General features: G+C 36.9%; 1 protein-coding gene across 4 annotated transcripts in view; it reads right to left on the reverse strand.

Moving 5' to 3' along the window:
• The window catches only part of SENP7 (SUMO specific peptidase 7), a 188,668-nt gene that overhangs the window by 22,045 nt on the left and 147,416 nt on the right, over window positions 1-19,207 (reverse strand). For all 4 annotated transcript variants that reach the window (XM_058661815.1, XM_058661817.1, XM_058661813.1 and 1 more), the window contains 2 exons: window positions 13,536-13,569; window positions 592-771 (listed from right to left, as the gene is read on the reverse strand). In XM_058661815.1, coding sequence (XP_058517798.1) covers window positions 592-771; window positions 13,536-13,569 — 214 coding nt within the window. The remainder of the gene's footprint in view (window positions 1-591; window positions 772-13,535; window positions 13,570-19,207) is intronic.

The raw sequence follows: 19,207 nt of genomic DNA on the forward strand, positions 1-19,207 counted from the left end.
CAGGCAGAAAAGTATTGAAAATATTCCTGGTTTCACAAGGGATGACATACAAGGAAGTTGAATTGTCTTTTGTAGAAACTAAAGAGAAATTTCTAGATTTTATTTAATTTGGCCACCAATTAATTCTGTCACAGATAATTAAAAAATAAGGGCAAGTGACTCGTAAGAAACATTGCTAACAATGATGACAACTAACAAGACATTTCGTTTTCATTTTGCATTGGGAATACAGGAACTTATTCAAGATGAACAACATTTAACATTTTTAAGGTTTTTTTATTATAGAAGATAATTTTACTGTGTCGAATAAAATAATTAGGAGAGAATGTTCTGAAATAATAAAATAATTTACTTATAAATGAGTGTTTCAAAAAGGTCATCAAAATGGAATTAAAAGGTAAGTATCCTGGAAGACACAAGCATAGTTTTCTCACCTGCACTTCCATAAACTTTCTGAAGATCCACCATACAATATTAAGAGATAAAGTTATTTTTAATTCAATGAACTAATTACATACTGTTAGACAAAATCTACTTTACTTGGTGGCCTTTTCCAGTTCCTCTGAAATTTAGAAATCATTTTATACTTACATTGTTGGCTTAATACAGAATTTTCTAATTGGATCTGAATCTCTTGAAGGTAATCTGAAGAAACCCAAAGGAAAAGGATAGCATGGCTCCTTTTACTGTGATCATCCTCTTTACTCTTCCACAACCCAAACCTCTTTAAATGTGCAGTATCCAGTAGCAATGAAACCTCATTGAGAGACACTGAAACAAAAGATAACAATTTAAAAATCAATTTATTACATGTATTTAAAAATACATCTCATATATGTTATATGATACATCTTAATATTCTATGCTGTTCTAAAACAATTACATGCAAAATTTTCAAAGCTATAGTTTCAGTGCACTTCACTGACTTAGTGGAAATACCCCCAGTATTATTAGAGCTTAAAAAAAACACACACACACACATTAGGGCCCGGCGCAAAAGCTTAGTGGTTAAAGTCCTCGCCTTGTACGCACCAGGATCCCATACTGGCACCGGTTCTAATCCCGGTGGCCCTGCTTCCCATCCAGCTCCCTGCTTGTGACCTAGGAAAGCAGTCGAGGATTGGGCAAAGCCTTGGGACCCTGCACCCACATGGGAGACCAGGAAGAGCTCCTGGCTCTTAATTTGGATCGGCACAGTGCCGGCCGCTGCAGTCACTTGGGGAGTGAGCCATGAGATGGAAGATCTTCCTCTCTGTCTCTCCCCCTCTCTGTATATCCTCTTTTCCAATAAAAATAAATAAATCGGGCCCAGCAGCATGGCCTAACAGCTAAAGTCCTCGCCTTGAATGTGCCAGGATCCCATATGGTTGCCGGTTCTAATCCCGGAAGCTCCATTTCCCGTCCAGCTCCCTGCATGTAGCCTGGGAGAGCACTCGAGGACGGCCCAATGCTTTGGGATCCTGCATCCATGTGGGAGACCAGGAGGAAGCTCCTGGCTCCTGGCTTAGGATTGGCACAGCACTGGCCGTTGCGGTCACTTGGTGAGTGACTCATCCAACAGAAGATCTTCCGCTCTGCCTCTCCTCCTCTATGTATATCTGACTTTGTAATAAAAATAAATAAATCTTTAAAAAAATAAAAATAAATACATAAATCTTTAAAAAAAAAACACATTAAAAATTAGACTCAAACAATTACTTTACAAGATTTTGTCTTTCATACTATTATGGTTCCAGTATTACACAGAAAAGGAATACTTAAAATTAAATTTTCATAACATAAAAACCTTGTCCAAGAGATTTCTCAGGTAGAATTCTGACTGCAAAAGGTGTTGAGGGTTAGCGTGAAGAAGATAACTATCAACGCAAAAAAAAAAAAAAAAAACTAAGCAGAAAATTATATTCTTGTATATCTATATTTCCATGTTGGTTCATAATATAAATAATATACACCAAGACTCAAATACTGGCAAAGGCAATTTCTTCCCATAGTTCTGTCAAAACATCTGTTCCAGTATAGAGAAAACCCACTATCAAAAAATTCTCAAAAACAATATAAGGTTCTGAACAAAGATATTTCTTCTAAATTTTTTCATTTCCAAGTCTCAAAACTTGCAGGCAATCACTTTAAACTACCAGTCTTCCCAGGAGCCTATGGAACTCTACCATAAAATGATAATAATAATGCATAAATAAAAGATTTTAAAAAGACCAAATAAAAGAAAATTTGGGAGACTCCAAACAAATGAATATATATATTAAAAAATAATACAATAAACTACCAGTCTTTATCTCTTAGTGAGCTAAAAGAATCTCCTCAGAGAAGTTTTTGTTGCTTTTGTTTTTTGCTTTTCTGTTTTTAATTCAAAGAAACACAGAAAACACATTTAATTCCAAGTGTTCAGCTTATAGTTAAGACTCAGGTTGAGATACCACACCTCAAACCAGAGTATGCCCTGCTCTGGCTTCCTGATTCTAACTCCTTGTTAAGGAAGACCCTGAGAAGCAGTGTGGATGGCTTAAGTAATTGGGTTACTGTCACACAAGTACAAGACCTGAGCTGAATTTCTGGATCTTGTCTTCAGGCTTACCTAGCCCTAACCAAATCTGAGGAATAAACCAACAGATGAGAGCTGTATGTGTGTGCCTCTAAAATAAATTTCTAGAAATTTTAAAAGATTAAAAGAAAAGAAAGAAATGTAATTCAGTAATATTCCTCCTTGTATTAATTCCTGGAATCTTGACATTCAAAGTATAGACCTCAGGCTATGCCAGTAGTATTAACTCCAAGCCTGTCACTGATGTTAAGTATCAGATGGCACTCTCTGTCTGCTAAATACTAGCTCCCATATGTGAGTAATTTACATAAATATTAAAGTTTGAGAACATTTAACAATGCATCAAATACCATATTAATCATTAATCTTTATGTTTCTACAACAGCTATTCTATTTCTCATTCTAAAAGCTATCAATAAAACAAGCATCAAAACAGACTAAATTAATTAGAGGTAAACACCCCAGAAAAACTGCTCAATATTTCTTCAGCAAGAACCCACTTCTCAACTCTATAGGTATACTTGAAACTCTGTGACAATCTGATTCAGATTGCATTGAATCTGTGAACTGCTTTTGGTAAAATGGACAATCCAAGAACATGAAAGATTTTTCAAATTTTTGATGTCTTCTTCATTTCTTTCTTTAATATTTTATACTTTCATCAAAGAGATTTCTCACCTCTTTGGTTAAATGTATCCAAAAGTATTTAGACTTTAGCAGTTATGGCTATTGGTACTGACACTTTAAGTTCTTTTTTTTTTTTGACTAAAAAATATTTTATTTCATGAGGAAATATTCATGCTACAAAGTGAAAGTAGAAGATAATACATTATAATGCAGACTTTCCAAAAAATCAGAGCTAAAGCTAAAAATACTCCCCAACTAATATTTTTATTGAAGATACATTACCAATATTTACTTAATATTTTTCTATATTTTCTATAGTGCATACATGTAATTTATATGCATATATACACATAGAAAAATAAAGATTTTTTATTATTATTTTATTTTATGATACGGTTTCATAGGCTCTGGGATTCCACCAACTCCTCCCCAAACCCTGCCCCCATGTTGAATTCCTCCATGTTGTTACAGTAGTAGAGTTAATAACCAGTCATGCTTGCTTCATTGCAGGCATGGACCATGTGGAGAGTCCAGCATTTTATTGTCCAGATAAATTCAACAGTTTCATTGGGACACCATTCGTGGCCTGAAAGTAGAGTTGGCAGAATATCATCCCCTCCAATGAAAAGCCACTAAATAACTTCAACAACGGGAAGAAACATGGAAATTTACAATATCATGAAGCTAACTGACATGGTGTTGAGTGACCAATATGTTAGAAAATGAAAGTTCTTAACCAAATCCTATGACTATTTCACTGACACCTCGATTTTAGTTTATACACAACCAGCTGCTATAAACCTTAAAATGGTTATAGGGTGCTATTCAGCTGTCTTGTGTCTATTTTCATTTTTATATTTAGCAGCTTAAAGTATTCAAATGTGATTTTTACTGAACTTGGCAAATTTTAGGATAGTCCAAATAGGTATATAACTCCAACAAGCCATATGTTAACGATTGAGGAGCAGAACAGTTTTAGGAAGGGTGTGCAGAGAAATCTTCAATACTTTAGTGACGAGTAACTGACCTTTATGTCCTACCTTGTAAGGGTTATGTGAGTCCACGCTGACTGTTTCTTGTCTGGTTCTAAGTTTCCCTTATTGGTCTCTGTCTGTCTATCTGATCTAATTTTGGGGGCTCTGGAGCAACCCTGATGGTCATTGCAAGAGAGGATGAGGATCCAAAGTTGGAACTAAGTAAAGACCAGAGAAAGCTCCTCTCCCAAGTCTCCAAGGAAGTTTACTGTTCTGCTGTTTCTGAGGACTGCTCAGGGCTCCTGGCTGTTGTTCCGATGACATTGATCCCGTGAGCAAGGATCTGGGCTTCTTCCATCCCACGTGGAAGATCTGATAGGGAATGGTTGACTTCAGAGTTCTTGGCCTCTGAAGGCACTCCAATTCCCCGTGGTCGCCTTGGCAGTTGGGATATAGCCCTTGGTGCCCATACTGATAGTCCTTGCTGCCCATACTGATAGTCCTTGGTGAGGTACCGGGAGTCTCCGGAGTTAGGATACAAGTCTCCTCCTGTCCTCCTGTTCCACTCAGGGGTCCCTTCCTGCTTTGTGCATATGACCTCCTGTTAAGAGGCTGTCAGAATCACTCTTGCATACCACTGTATGTCTTTATAGTTGTTGCTAATGTCTAATGCTGATTCAAGTCTGCTGTTTACAAGTTACCTGTTACAATCCTGATAGATTATATTTAACATCCTCCTCACACACTCTAAGAAGGTGGAAGATTTTTCTGATCTCCCAACCCATTATGGAGTAACATAGGGTCTTAAAAGTATATCAGGCTTTTCAGTTCTTTGATGCAGATCATAAGCAGTCTGTCTCTCACTGATTATTTGTTCATTGGTTACATCACATTATCTTATTGCATGTGATACAGGCTGCTTGAGGGTGTAATAATATTACAATTTACAGGTGCTATTTTTAGGACTGACATCATTTCATCTTAAATTAAGGCAAACGTGGTATCTAACCTTTTGGTATTGGCTCATTTCCCTTAGTATAATGGTTTCCAAGTGGGCCCATTTGGCCACAAAGAAATGCATTTCGTTTTAATAGCTGAGTAGTATCGCATAAAATAGATGAACCATGGCTTGTTTGTTTGTTTGTTTGTTTACTAATTATATTGAATTACATGACACAGTTTCATAGGCTCTGGGATTCCCCCAACCCCTCCCCGTGCCCTCCCCCCATGGTGGATTCCTCCACCTTATTGCAGTATTACAGTTCTAATTCAGTCGAGATTCTTTCATTGCAAGCATATACCAAGCATAGAGTCCAGCATCTTATTGTCCAGATCAATTCAATGGTTTCTTGGGGAGACCATCTCTGGTCTGAAGGCAGAGCTGGCAGAATATCATCCCAATCAATTGGAAGCCACAACACAACATCAACAACAATTTACAACATTATGGAATTAATTGACATGGTATGGAGTAACCAATATGTTATAAAGTGCAAGTTGTTTTTTTTTATCACATTGCATTATATGACACAGTTTTATAGGTAATGGGATTCCCCCCCACTCCTCCCCAAACCCTCCCCCCATGGTGGATTCCTCTACCTAAAGCACAAGTTCTTAACCACATCCTGTGACTACTACACTGACATCTCAATTTCAGTTTATATACAACTGGCTTCTATACACCTTAAAATGGCTATGGTGTACTAATCAGCTGTCTTGTGCCTATTTTCATTTTAGTATTTAGCAGTTTATAGTGTTGAAGCATAATTTTGCTGAACTTGGCAGACTTTAGGATAGTCTAACCTGGCTTATAACTCTAACAAGCCATTATGTCAACAGTTGAGGTGCAGAACAGTTTTAGGAAGGGTGTACAGAGAAATCTTCAATACCTTAGTGAGGAGTAACTAATCTTTGTGTCCTATCTAGCAAGGTATATTTGAGTCCACGCTGACCATTTCCTGTCTGGTTCTAAGCTTTCCTTGTTGTTCTCTGCTTATCTGATCTAATTTTTTTGTTGTTTTTTTTTTGGGAGGGGGGCTCCGGAGCGACCCTGATGGTCATTGCAAGAGAGGGTGGGAATCCAAACTTGGAACTAAGTAAGGACCAGAGAAAGCTCCTCTCCCTAGTCCCAAAGGAAGTTTACTGTTCTTTTGTTTCTGCGGACCGCTCAGGGCTCTGGCTGTTGTTCCGATGAACTTGGATCACCACAGCTCTTTTATCCAGTCTTCTGTTGATGGGCATTTCGGTTGCTTCCAAGTTTTTGCAATTATTGATTGTGCTGCTATGAACATAGGAGTGCATGTTGGTTTCTGGTGTAAGGTGTTTTGGATATATTCCTGAAAGCTCTATTGCTGGATCATATGGTATGCAGATTTTCAGTTGTTTGAGTGTTCTCCACACTGATTTCCATAAAGGCTGCACCAACCTGCAGCCCCATCAACAGTGGAGTAGGGTTCCCTTTTCCCTGCATCCTCGCCAGCAAGTGTTGGTGGTGGTTTTTCATATGTGAGCCATTCTTGCTGTCGTTAGGTGGTACCTCATTGATATCTTAATTTGGATTTCCCTTATTGTCAGAGACCTTGAGCATTTTTTCATATGTTTGTCTGCCATTTGGATTTGTTCCTTTGTAAAGTGTCTGCCCATTTCCCGTCCCCTTTTCTTGAGTGCTTAGTCTGTTTTGTTATTTTGGTTGTTCTGGAGATCTTTGTATATTCTGGAGATTAGCCACTTATCTCCTATGTAGTGTGCAAAGATACGCTCCCATTCTGTGGGTTGCTTTTTTACTTTGTTAATTGTTTCCTTTGCTGTACAGAAGCTTCTTAGTATGATGTAGTCCCATCTTTTTTTATTTTGATCTTGATTGCCATTGCTTTTGGAGATTTTTTTAGGAAGTCAGGTCCTACACCTAAATATTGAAGGGTATTTCCAACATTTTCTTCCAAAAGTTTGAAGGTTTCTGGGTGTAGGTTTAGGTCTTTTATCCATTTAGATTTTATCTTAGTGAAAAATGTGGGTTTAACTTGTTTCTGCAGGCTATCACCAACTGTCCCAACAGCATTTATTGAAGAGACCTTCCCATTTCCCTGGATTGTCGCCTGGTTTTGTTTTTTGTTTGTTTGTTTGTTTGTTTCTCAAAGATGATTTGGCTGTATCTGTGTGGGTTCCCTTCTGTATGTTTTTTTGTCAAAGATGATTTGGCTGTATCTGTGTGGGTTCCTCTCTATCCTTGTGCCAATATTAGGCTGTTTTAATAACCACTGCCCTATACTGTGTTCAGAGGTCTGGAATTGTGATCCCCCCTGCTAACTTCCTATTCTTCAGGATGGTTCTAGCTATTCGTGGTTGTTTGTGTTTCCAGATAAACCCTTACATCATTTTTTCCAGTTCTATGAAGAATGTTTTGGGTAATTTGATTGGGATTTGGACTGAATGTATATATTGCTTTTGGTAGTATGGACATTTTGATGATAATGATTTTACCTGTCCGGGAACATGGTATGTTTCTCCACTTCTTGAAGTCTTCTTCAATTTCTTTTTTAAGTTTTTTATAGTTTTCTTCAAAGACGTCTTCTACATTTTTAGTTAGGTTTATTCCTAGATACTTCATTTTCTTCTCTGTTATTTTGAATGGTACCATGCTAGTTAGATCTTTTTCCATCTTGAGGCTGTTTGCATACACTATGGCTGTTGATTTTTGTTCATTAATTTTGTACCCATCCGCTCTACCAAACTCTTGTTTAAGTTCTAGCAGTCTCTGTATTGAATCTCTTGGTTCTTCCATGTATGGGATCATGTCATCTGTGAATAGTGATAGCTTGACTTTATTTCCCATTTGAATTCCTTTGATTTCTTTTTCTTGTCTTACAGCCTCTGCAAGTACTTCTAGTGCTATGTTGAATAGCAGTGATGATAGTGGACATCCTTGTCTTGTTCCAGATCTCAGTGGGAAGGGTTCCAGTTTTTCTCCATTCAGTATGATGCTGGCATTGAGTTTTTCACATATTGCTTTCATTATGCTGTGGATTGTTCCTTCTATGCCTACCTAGGTTAGGTTTTTAGCATGAAGTCGTCTTGGATTTTGTCGAGAGCTTTTTCTGCGTCTATTGAGACTATTATATGTTTTTGTTCTTCAGTTTTTGGATGTGGTATATTACATTTATGGATTTACAAATGTTGAACCATCCCTCTATGCCCAGAATGAGTCCTACTTGATCCGGATGAACGATCTGATGTTTTTTCAAATTCTATTGGCTAGGATTTTGTTGAGGATCTTAGCATCAATGTTCATCAGGGAGATCAGTCTGTAGTTTTCCTTCTCTATTAATTCTCTATCTGGTATTGGGATTGAGGTGATGTTGGCTTCACAGAATGAGTTTAGAAGGGCTGCTTCTTTTTCTATTGTTTTGAAAAGTTTGTAGAGGCTTGGGGTTAGCTCTTGTCTGATATTCAACTTTTTGATGTTGTCATTCATTTCCTGAATGGTCTTCTTGGCTTTGTTCACGTTTTTCTCCAGCTGTTTGATGAACTATCTGTTTTCATTCTAGTTGTCTTCCATTTCTGAGATTCTGTCTTCTGCTGTATTCATTCTGTTAGTCAAGCTCTCAACTTTGAGACATTGTAACTTCTTTAACAGCCATGGACTTGTTTGCATATACAAAAGTTATTTGATTTTTATGTGCTGATTTAATATCCTGCAATTTTACCAAACTCTCTTACAATTTCTAATAGTGTCTTTTTTTTTTGCTTGTTTTGTAACCTTTTATTTTTTATACTGATTTTACAATGGAATAATTTTCAAATATTTCACATATGCATTTTTTAGAACATGATACTTTCCACTCTCCCTCATTCTCTGCTGGTTAACGTTTCCACGAACAGCATATTAGGGTATCCTTTTCCCCACATCTTTGCAGCATCATATAACCTTTTAAATAAATGTATTTACTTATATTATACAAAATTGAGATTGATGTATCATTACTGTTTTCCATTTGTTATGTTTCAAGATTAAGTTGAAGAAGTGCAACAACTTTATCTGCCCATTTACTCAAGAAAAGAGATTTTATATTTTTACAGTTTGCCAGTAAAGACTGCCATCAAATTTTATTCCACACTTCATACGAACCTAGACTTGTGTGGATAAAATTCCACAAATACCTATATGTGGAGTTGCTCATCATACAGAACATATATGCTAAAACTTTTTCAAAACTCTCAATGCATAGCCAACTGAATAGACTATGATTGGAAGAATGTTTTAGTTATTTTCCAATCTTGGCAGTTACTTGTATTGCAGTTCTAATATTTGAATTTCATTTTCCACTCTCATTGGTAAGCAGTAGCATCCTTCTTGTTATGAAACTGCATTTTTCTAATGGATGATAAAGATTAATGTGTTTTTACTGGTTACTCAAAACCATGTCAATTCCATAATATTGCAAATTGCTGTGGATGTTATATTGGGACTCTTAATTGACTGGGATGATATTCTACCAGCTCTAACTTCGGACCAGAAATGGTCTCCCCAAGAAACTGTTCAACCCATCTGGACAATAAGTAGCTGGACTCTATGCTTGGTATATGTTTGCAAGGAAAGAATCTTGATTGAATTTGAACTGTAATACTGCATCAAGGTGGAGGAATCCACCAGGGGGGAGGAGCGTGGGGAGGGGTTTGGGGAATCCCAGAGCCTATGAAACTGTCACATAACGCAAAATAATTAATAAAAAAAAGATTACTGTGTTTTTTAGTGCTTATTTCCTATTCTTAGACATCTTGGGTAAAATGTTTATTTAAGTATTTCAATATTTTTTATTGAGTGGCTTTTTAAATTTTTTAGATTTTTTTACTTCTAATAGAGACTTTTAGTTCCTTTATATAAAAATTCATGTCACCTCAACAGGTATAGTTTGACTTTCTCCTTTGCACTCTGTATCCCTCTAATTTCTTTTTCTTGCCTAATAGCTCTGACTAAAATCTAAAGGACCTTATTGATAGCAGTGGTGAGAGTGGGCCTTCTTGTCTGTTTCCAGATCTTAGTAGAAATGTCTCCAACTTTTCTCCATTAAATATGTGCTAGAGTTTTCACATATTGCTCAGGTGGTTTTTATTATTTCTGATTTTTGATTTTTTTAATATGCTTGAGAGGGATGCATGCCCATGGAGACCTCCAGTTAGAGTGGGGAAGGTCCAAGCATCAAAGAAGGAGAGTAGGAAAAATGTTATAATTCTTTTTTTTTTCCTGTGTTCCCAGAGAGGGGAGTGAGGGGGCTGCTACTTGCTGTCAGACTACATCAGCACCTGGAGTTGGAGGTTGGCCATTTGATGACACCTTAGAAACCCCAATGTAGGGAACAGTACCCTAAGGATGTTTCTTGAATGGTTTTGATGGCTCTGAGACATTGTCAGCTTCATTGAACCAGGCACCAGAGTTGAGAACATTTTTCCTAGGTCTATTGGCTGACCAAGCCTACCTCAGTGCTTCAACAGAATCTGCAGTAAAGCTTGGCCAGGGGAGTTGTCCAAACTTTTCTACTTCCATTCTCTATACAAAGACTTTACTTGCCTATTGGAATAATATTCTTTATATGAGGAAGAAACAAACAAAAACTCCTTGACAGTACAATGAGAAAACCAAAATCTCCATTAAAATAAACATGAGAATATTCTGTAAGTTAATTTGAAATTCTTTTTTACACAAAACACATTACTGAAGCTGTTACTAATTTCAGATACATATACATATATAATAATCTCACTTATTTGGCCTCCAATAGTATGCATATTTGTATGATGTAGTGATACATAAATACTGACATAGTGTAAATATATTAAGTTACCCTGGCAATTGTTTCATGAATTTCTCATTTTGACAGAAGTTAGCATGTATCATGACATTAAAAAATTTGCCTACTACACAACAGATAGAAGGGGTAATATCCAGGATATACAAAGAACTCCAGAAATATAGTAACAACAAAACAAACAAACCAGTTAAGTAACAGGTGAGGGAAATGAGCAGAAATTTCTCAAAGGAACAAATCCAATGGCTAACAGATTTATGAAAAAATGCTCATACCCCCTAGCAATAAGGGAAATACAAATAAAAACAACACTGAAGTTCGACTTAATCCCAGTGAGAATGGCTTATATACAGAAAACTACCAACAACTGCTGGTGAGGATGTAGGGGAAAAAGGTACCTTACTCCACCGCTGGTGGGACTGTATACTGGTGCAACCAATCTGGAAGTCAGTATAGAGAATACTCAAGCAACTGAAAATTCATCTACCATATAAACCAGTTATCCCGCTCCTGGGGAGTGAACTGACACATACACATGAGAAAGCAGCAAAATCAACTACTGCAAAAACATAGAAATAACCTAGATGCGTACTGAAGAAGAACTGAACAAAGAAACTGTGGAACATCTATTTTATGCAATACTATTCAGCTAGTAAAAAGAATGAAATTTTTCTGTTTGGAACAAAATGGTCCCAATTGGGGACCATTATGCTCAGTAAAATGACAATCCCAAAAAGACAAATACCATGTTTGCACTAATGTAAGACAAACACCACTGAAAATACAACAAAAAAGCAATATTTGGAACAAAGTACAAATACCCAGGAAAATAATTATTTTTGATGTTTGAACCAAAAGAATTTGAGGAGGTTGCTTTCTCCCTGTCATCCAAACATCTAAAGACAGATTCTAACATTATCTTTTCTGAAATTATTTCTTTTTAAAGTCACATGTCTTTATTTCCTTATTCTAAAAAAAAAGTTTATACTATTCCCTTATAATTCAAGGGGATGGTGGAGAAGGAAGATCTCTCTCTCTCTCTCTCTCTCTCTCTCTCTCTCTGTATCTCCCTCTCTGTAACTCTGACTTTAAATAAATCAATCAAAACTGAAGAATTTGTTGAAATAGTCTAATAAAGAATAGCAACAAATTTATCCCATGCCATATATACTACTCCAGTGGTAATCTATTATTAGATTCATTATCCCACAACATAGTTTTGGATTCTACACATGAGGATCTATGGGATGCAATCAAAGTTATTTGATCACATCTTCAATCTTGCAACAGAAGCTTCTTCTTCTCTAGCCCATATATAAATTGCTATTTTCATGCACATTTGGCCATCATTATATAATGCATTTTCTATAGTGATTACTCAATATTGCTTAGGATTTGTTTTCTCAGAGTCATTATTTTTTCTGAAAGGTTTTAGTTGAAGAATTTAAAAATTCCCGAGTATCAACAAGTAACAGTTGTGTTTTCTCATCCACTTTACCTTACTCAAATAAAAAGTGGCATAAAATGAAAAATGCAATGGAGACTAGCATACTGGGAAGTGAAAATATACTTCAGTATGTCTCTCTACTCCTAAATAAAATGGAAAACTCCCAATAAAACTGTTAAATGTACCTTGATAATAAGATTATTTACCATTGTCTATACATACAATGCCATGATACACTTAAACAACAGAAAGTTGGATTTGCTGAGGGACTATAATATTGTAATAACATGGAGAAAGCAGTGTGCGGTTGGGTAAATGAGGATAGTAAAGGGGGATACCCCTGAGCCTACAGGACCATATCACCAAAAAATAGTAATTTTTTTAAAAATGAAAATATTATATACAAGACAGTTTTATGTTTCTGGGCAATGTTCTGTCCTTTTGTTTTTCCTTATACTTGCTGTTTTAATCCATTTTTGTAAATGACAAAATATTCTTGTTACATCAAAACTCTACTTTAATTAAACCCAAGAAATCACCATGAGTCCTTCAATATTATTTAACTTATAGTCACTAAACCTGAATATATTTCAGTATTACAGAGTATATTAACTCCCTAAGGAGCTACTAAAATGTTAGGTGAAAGAAAAACACATACTAAACTGTTTTATTTCAAAGCTATAGTGAAAAAGGTTATGGGAATACGGTTACAAAACAATTGCAGAGGCTTGGCATAATGGCTCAATTGGCCAAATCTCCTCTTGTAAGCATCAGCATCATGTATTGGCACCAACTCATGTTCAGGCTACTCCACCTCCCATCCAGCTCCCTGCTTATGGCTTAAAAAGTAATGGAGGATGGCCCAAGATTTTGGAACCCTGCACCCATGAGGGCGATCCAAAAGAAGTTCATTGGCTCATTGCTTCAGATCAGCTCAGCTATGGCCACTGGGGCCAACTGGGGAGTGAACCAGCAGATAGAAGATCTTTCTGTCCCTCCTTCCCTCTGTAAATCTGCCTTTCCAACAAAAAATAATAAAACTTTTAAAAATTTTTCAAAATCTTTATATTCATTTTATACTCAAAATTACAATGAAGAGTAAAGATCATAAAAGAATGAAAGCTTACCTTGAAATGGGATCTTAACATACTTTCTTGTAAACTAAAAAGCAAAAGATAAAGATAAAAATAAATGAGTTGTGTAAATTTTTAAATTTTATTTTCTTTTTCAAATGACAAGTAAATATTCAGTCAACACTACACGTACACAAGTCTTATACCAACAAAGAAAAGGCTTAATGTAAAGACTTCATTTTATGAAAATCGAAGTGCCCTGTGCAGGGTCCGTGTCTGATCTGAGGGTTAAGAGCTGAGTTACGATGCCTGTGTCCCACCTCAGAGTGTGCAGTTCCATTCCTGGCTCCAGCTTCTCAAAACCAATTCCTGATGATGCAAACTCTAGAAGGTTGCAGTGATGGCCCAAGTTATTGGTTCCTGTCACTCATGTGTGATACTTGGGTTCTATTCCTGGCCCTTGGCTGAAGCGACAGCCCACTGCAGTGATGGCCACTAAGAGCATTTGGGGGGTAAACCAATGGCGGGAGCTCTCTCTTGCTCTATCTCTATCTACCTGGTTTTTTCTCATTCAAAACTCACTAAAAAACAAAACCTGGTACAACCTATCTAACTTTCAATATGCTTATTTATTTAAAAAAAATAAAATAATAGCATTTTTTAAAACACTTGTGAAAAATTAAAGACAAAAGTCCAAGAGAGACTTCCAAGAGGCATAACAAAGAAGCACTGATTTTGGTAAGCATACCATAAAACAGAATTTGATTCTTCAGTTTGCAGATGTAGAAGCCAGTGATCATTGTCTTGGGGATGAAATGCACACCAGGCAAAACACTACTGAATACACCAAAACGCCAAGGTACTAAATTATTACAAAATATAAACACTGTAAAAAGTCTTAATTTGTGTTTCAGCTGGTGTCAATATGCTCTTTCTGTAGAACTTCAACTGCAGTCCAAAAGTTGCTTTTACCTCATCAAAACAGAACTTGGAAAAATCCACTGTGTATTGTGAAAGGGCTGCAAAGGTCTAAGTAACCCAACTTCACAACAGTAATGAAGTCAAAACAACATAAATTAAGACTATATGCCAAACATTTTTCCCCAGGATGACTTTTAGAAGGACACCATCAACTGTTTCAGCCCTAATACTCACCTTTATTTAATGTTAGACATTACCTAGTGTCCAAATTTCCAGCTCATTATGGTCATGCTGTCCAAGGCATTTTATTTTCTCTAAACAACTCTTGTATGTTACTGACCACCCTAAGAGTTGTTTTTATAATAAGCACTCAAGAGTTGTTGAATACCTGGCTAAAGTTTACATCTATTATCTCATACATGCTTACTCCGTGAAGTTTGCTTTTCCGCTATTGCGAAGTGAATTTATCCCAACATACTTATTCTTTGGTTAGGTTTCTTTTTCAAATAACACATTTATCAAAATGTTGACTGCAGTGGGGTACAATCTGCTAGCACAAGAATATCAAAATGGTCTCAGTATATGAATTTCACATAAAAGCAAACAAATATTCAGTGAAACCACAAACTTTTTGCTTCCATTTTCATTTTAAGAATTTATTTCAGACACACAGCATGGGATTTGGGCCTCCCTAGAATTCATTAAAAGCCTCAGTCCAACACCTGGCCTCAAACCAATTAGAAACTGCAGTTGAATTAAAGCTAATGTAAGAGGAAATTAAAAGACAGGTTTTAAATTCTTTACGTGTCAGATCCATCACTTCTTTCCCTTAGTTTCTTAGTGAATCAAGATGGTGGAATAGGATAAGGACACATTTAAACGGACGGAGAAACATTAGCCAGTGCGAAGCAGAGAGGGCACATTCCAGGAAGAGGGAGAGCACAGAACAACAGCAGAGAGGCACCTGGAGAATGGACACAGGAAAGCAGCAGACACAACGGTGTGGTGTTGCACTGACCAATATCCCAGCAAGATTCGGCGAGGGGCAATCTGAACTCCACTTGCAGCCGGAAATTGACCAGCAACAATGTATGAAGGAACATTCACTGGGAACTCAGGAGGTGAACCCAAACAAAAAACTGCCCCTCTGCTGGTCTGTTTGATTTGACCAGGAGCACAGACACAGCAGCAGGTCCCAGATGGCTGTGCGGGAACAGTGTAGATTTCACAACCCAGTCTGCCACCCAGTCTACTCTCTAGAGCTGAATCAGGTGCCATTTTGTGCAGGGAGCCAAAGGCTATGGAACAGGACTGCACATGCAATGAGCTGGAAGTGAACTCATTTCTGGTGCAGTGAATTGCAACAAAGCGGCATCCTTCAGGTTCCAACCAAAATAGGTCCAGGTAGCCTTCAGACCTGACAGCCAGCAGATCAAGAACTCTAGTAGTGGCACACCAGGCACCAATTTGTACAGTGTGGAAAACAAAAGTTTTAGGACTGCAGAGACAACAGTGAGCTGCGAATGTGCTAAGCTCACGAGCACTCACTGAGCTCAATGCATTGCACTGGTCCCACAGGGAAAATAATACCAACTATGGCAGCATACAGGTCAAAACAGGTCCATGTGGCCCCAGACCTAACAGCCAACAGGTTCCGGCAAGATCAGTACCACCAACAACCCAGCTATATGGGACACCTGGTGTCTCCCTAATCCTGGGAACTGCTCCAACCAGAAGTGGGAGAAAGCTTGTGCAGACAATGGTACAGCCTCAGCACCATTTCACAGGAAGTAGGAGAAAGATGAGTAAGGAGCTGGTGCTATGAAGACCATGGTGGAAATCTAACATAAGAAACCAAACCTGGAACTCGCTGGAGGCAGTGGCCAAAGTGACTGCCAACAAAGAACAATGTACCAACTGCAATAAGTAAAATCAAATTGTAGACCTATAGTGACACAGCTTAGAAACCTGCCCCAAGGAGAAGACTCTCCTAACCAGAAGTACAATGACCAACAGCAAAAGAAGAAACAAAGGCACGATGAATATTACTAAATACTCCCCTGCAAAGGAACAAGAGCCTTTGCCAACCTCAGAGTTAACTCAGGAAGACATCGAGAAAATGGGGGATAGAGAAGTCAAAACACTTGTTGTAAAGCTTCTTATCAACAATGAGAAGCATGTAAAACAGGAGTTAAAGGAATTTAAGGAATATTTCACATAGGAAATGAATTAAGCGAAAGCTGATATATCACAAATGAAGAATACAGAGGAGCTATTATGTCTTTCCATTTGAGGGGATATATGATTACTGTGTGGTGGAGACTATCATGTCCAGTGGCATGTTGTTTGACTTCATGGCATTGTAAATTTCTGTTTTTCTTCCTGTTGTTAGTTTTATATTGTGGCTTTTCATTTGCAGAGATGTATGGTGACTGTGCAGTGCAGACTATCATGTCCAGATGTGGAGATGCAGCACAGTATACATCTCTGCTTCTAGATCAAAGATGGACTTCAAATGAAAATGTTAACCATTTCTTGACAGTGGGATGCTGGACTCTCTGCCATTGTCCATGCCCACAATGATGGACATATGACTATTTATGAAGAACTATACTGTACTAGTGATATAGGGGAACTCAGTTGGGGGAGGGGAGAAAGAAGGGACTTGGGAAGGGGATGACAGAGGGCCTGTGGAGCTGTATCATAAACTAATATTAATCAAATTATAATAATAATAATAAGTTAAAAAAACAAAAAAGAATGGATATAGACAAAAGACTACTTAATGGATATCATCAAAACTCTGAATTATGACCTTTTTCTTATGCACAGTTCATTTTGCCACATATTTCTAGGCTTATTTCTGACAAAATTTCCTTTCATCATAAACACTGTCAGATTCAATAAGTATGACATTTCAAAACTACAAAATTCTATTCTTTTATTAGTAAATAACTGTCAATTAATAATTTCACTATGGGTATTTGTTGTATTGACAAAATTTTCATAGATGCATATCTAACTGATCAACTATGTATTAGGAAATAGTTCAGTTTTAATTTCCTTGCAAAAAAAGCAAATTTATGAGACCAAAAGCGATTTTCACCACCGCACATGATAGTCAAGCTCTCTTCAATTGAACATAAGGAAAAGATCCTTAAATGTGCATGTGTAAAAAATCAACTGATATATAAAGTAATGGCAACCGGGGTTTTTTCTCTCTAGCTTTTCCTCCTGCCACTATGGCAGGGGACTAGGGTCTTTTAGCTTTTCCTCCTGCCACTATGGCAGGGGATAAGGGTCTTTTCTGTCTCAGAACCCCCTCCCGTCACTAGGGCGGGAGTCTCCTTTCTCAGCTTTTCTAATAAATCTTACTTTAAAACTAAACTGTGTCCGCATGAAAATTCTTCTTTCCTGCGAGACAAGAATTTGAGGTTGCTGCAGTATTCGGGGTTCAAAAACCCTACAACAGTACAAAAGTGACTCTGGGGTTTGAGTCTTGTGTATAGCTTCCGTGCTAACACTGATGAAACAGCAGGTTCTTCAATTCTTTGTTTACTTATTATTCCTCTGATTTTTGTTACTATTTTTTCTACTTGTTACTTGTTGTTATCGAGGCCTAAAGGAGTATATATTTGTGAAAAAGAACTGTAGTAAACATGCAATAAAAAAGAATATTTGGTTTGCAAAAAAAAAAAAAAGTAATGGCAATCAGACTCAAAGCAGATCTCTCACAGTAAACTCTACAGCTGAGGAGAATGGAACAACGTATTCCAGATTCTAAAACAAAAAAAAAAAAAAATTGTTGGCCCAGAAAAGCATACCCAGCAAAGCTTTCCTTTGTCTTTGAAAATGAAATAAAATTCTTCCACAGTAAGGAAAAGTTAAAAGACTATGCCTCTTCCAAACCTATCCTACAAAGGATACTTAAAGATGTTCTCTTCACAGAGAAGAGGAATAACACCCACTAAAACCAAAGGCAAATGTGAAGAACATCCCAGTAAAATAACAACAGAAGACTAAACCGATGAACAACCCATTCCTAAAATGACAAGACCAAATTACCACCCATTCATATTAACCCTGAATGTAAATGGCTTAAACTCATCAATCAAATGTCACAGATCAGTAGACTGGATTAAAAAATCTATTTGTTTCCTGCAGGAGGCATATCTGACCAACAAAGATCAGTGGGAACTGTATCTCATGGATTCTGATTTTTATTTTTTGTTCATTTCATCTCTTCAAAATACTTTCTTCTGATCAAATTCTTCACTGAGACATAAGTCATACAGTAACATTTTCTTCAAGAAGGTTCTTGATATTCTTTTTCATTTCTTCAGCGACACAGTCATTCAGTACCATGTTTACTTAACTTTATGGTGTTTTTAATTTCTTTCTTTCTTCCTGTTGTTGGTTTTGTTTTGTGGCTTTTCATTCAAAGGGATGTATAGTAAGTGTGCAATGGAAACTATCATCTCCAAATGTGAGAATACATTGCAGCATGCATCTTTACTTCAAGATAAAAAACGAACTTCCAATGAAACTGTTAACTGTGTCTTGATAACAGGATGCTATACTTTCTGCCATTGTCCTTGCCCATAATGATGGACATATGAATGTTTATGAAGACCTATACTATTGCAATACTATACAGAACTTAGTGGGGTTTGGAGGCAAGGTACTTGGGCAAAGGGTAAGGTAAATCCCAAGGACTATAGAACCATATCATGATAATAATAATAATAATAATAATAATAAAAGAAGTAAAATTTTAAAATTTTTAAAGAAGAACTAATTTGAGT

This window comes from Ochotona princeps, chromosome 3 (assembly GCF_030435755.1).
Source record: "Ochotona princeps isolate mOchPri1 chromosome 3, mOchPri1.hap1, whole genome shotgun sequence".
Classification (NCBI taxonomy): domain Eukaryota; kingdom Metazoa; phylum Chordata; class Mammalia; order Lagomorpha; family Ochotonidae; genus Ochotona; species Ochotona princeps.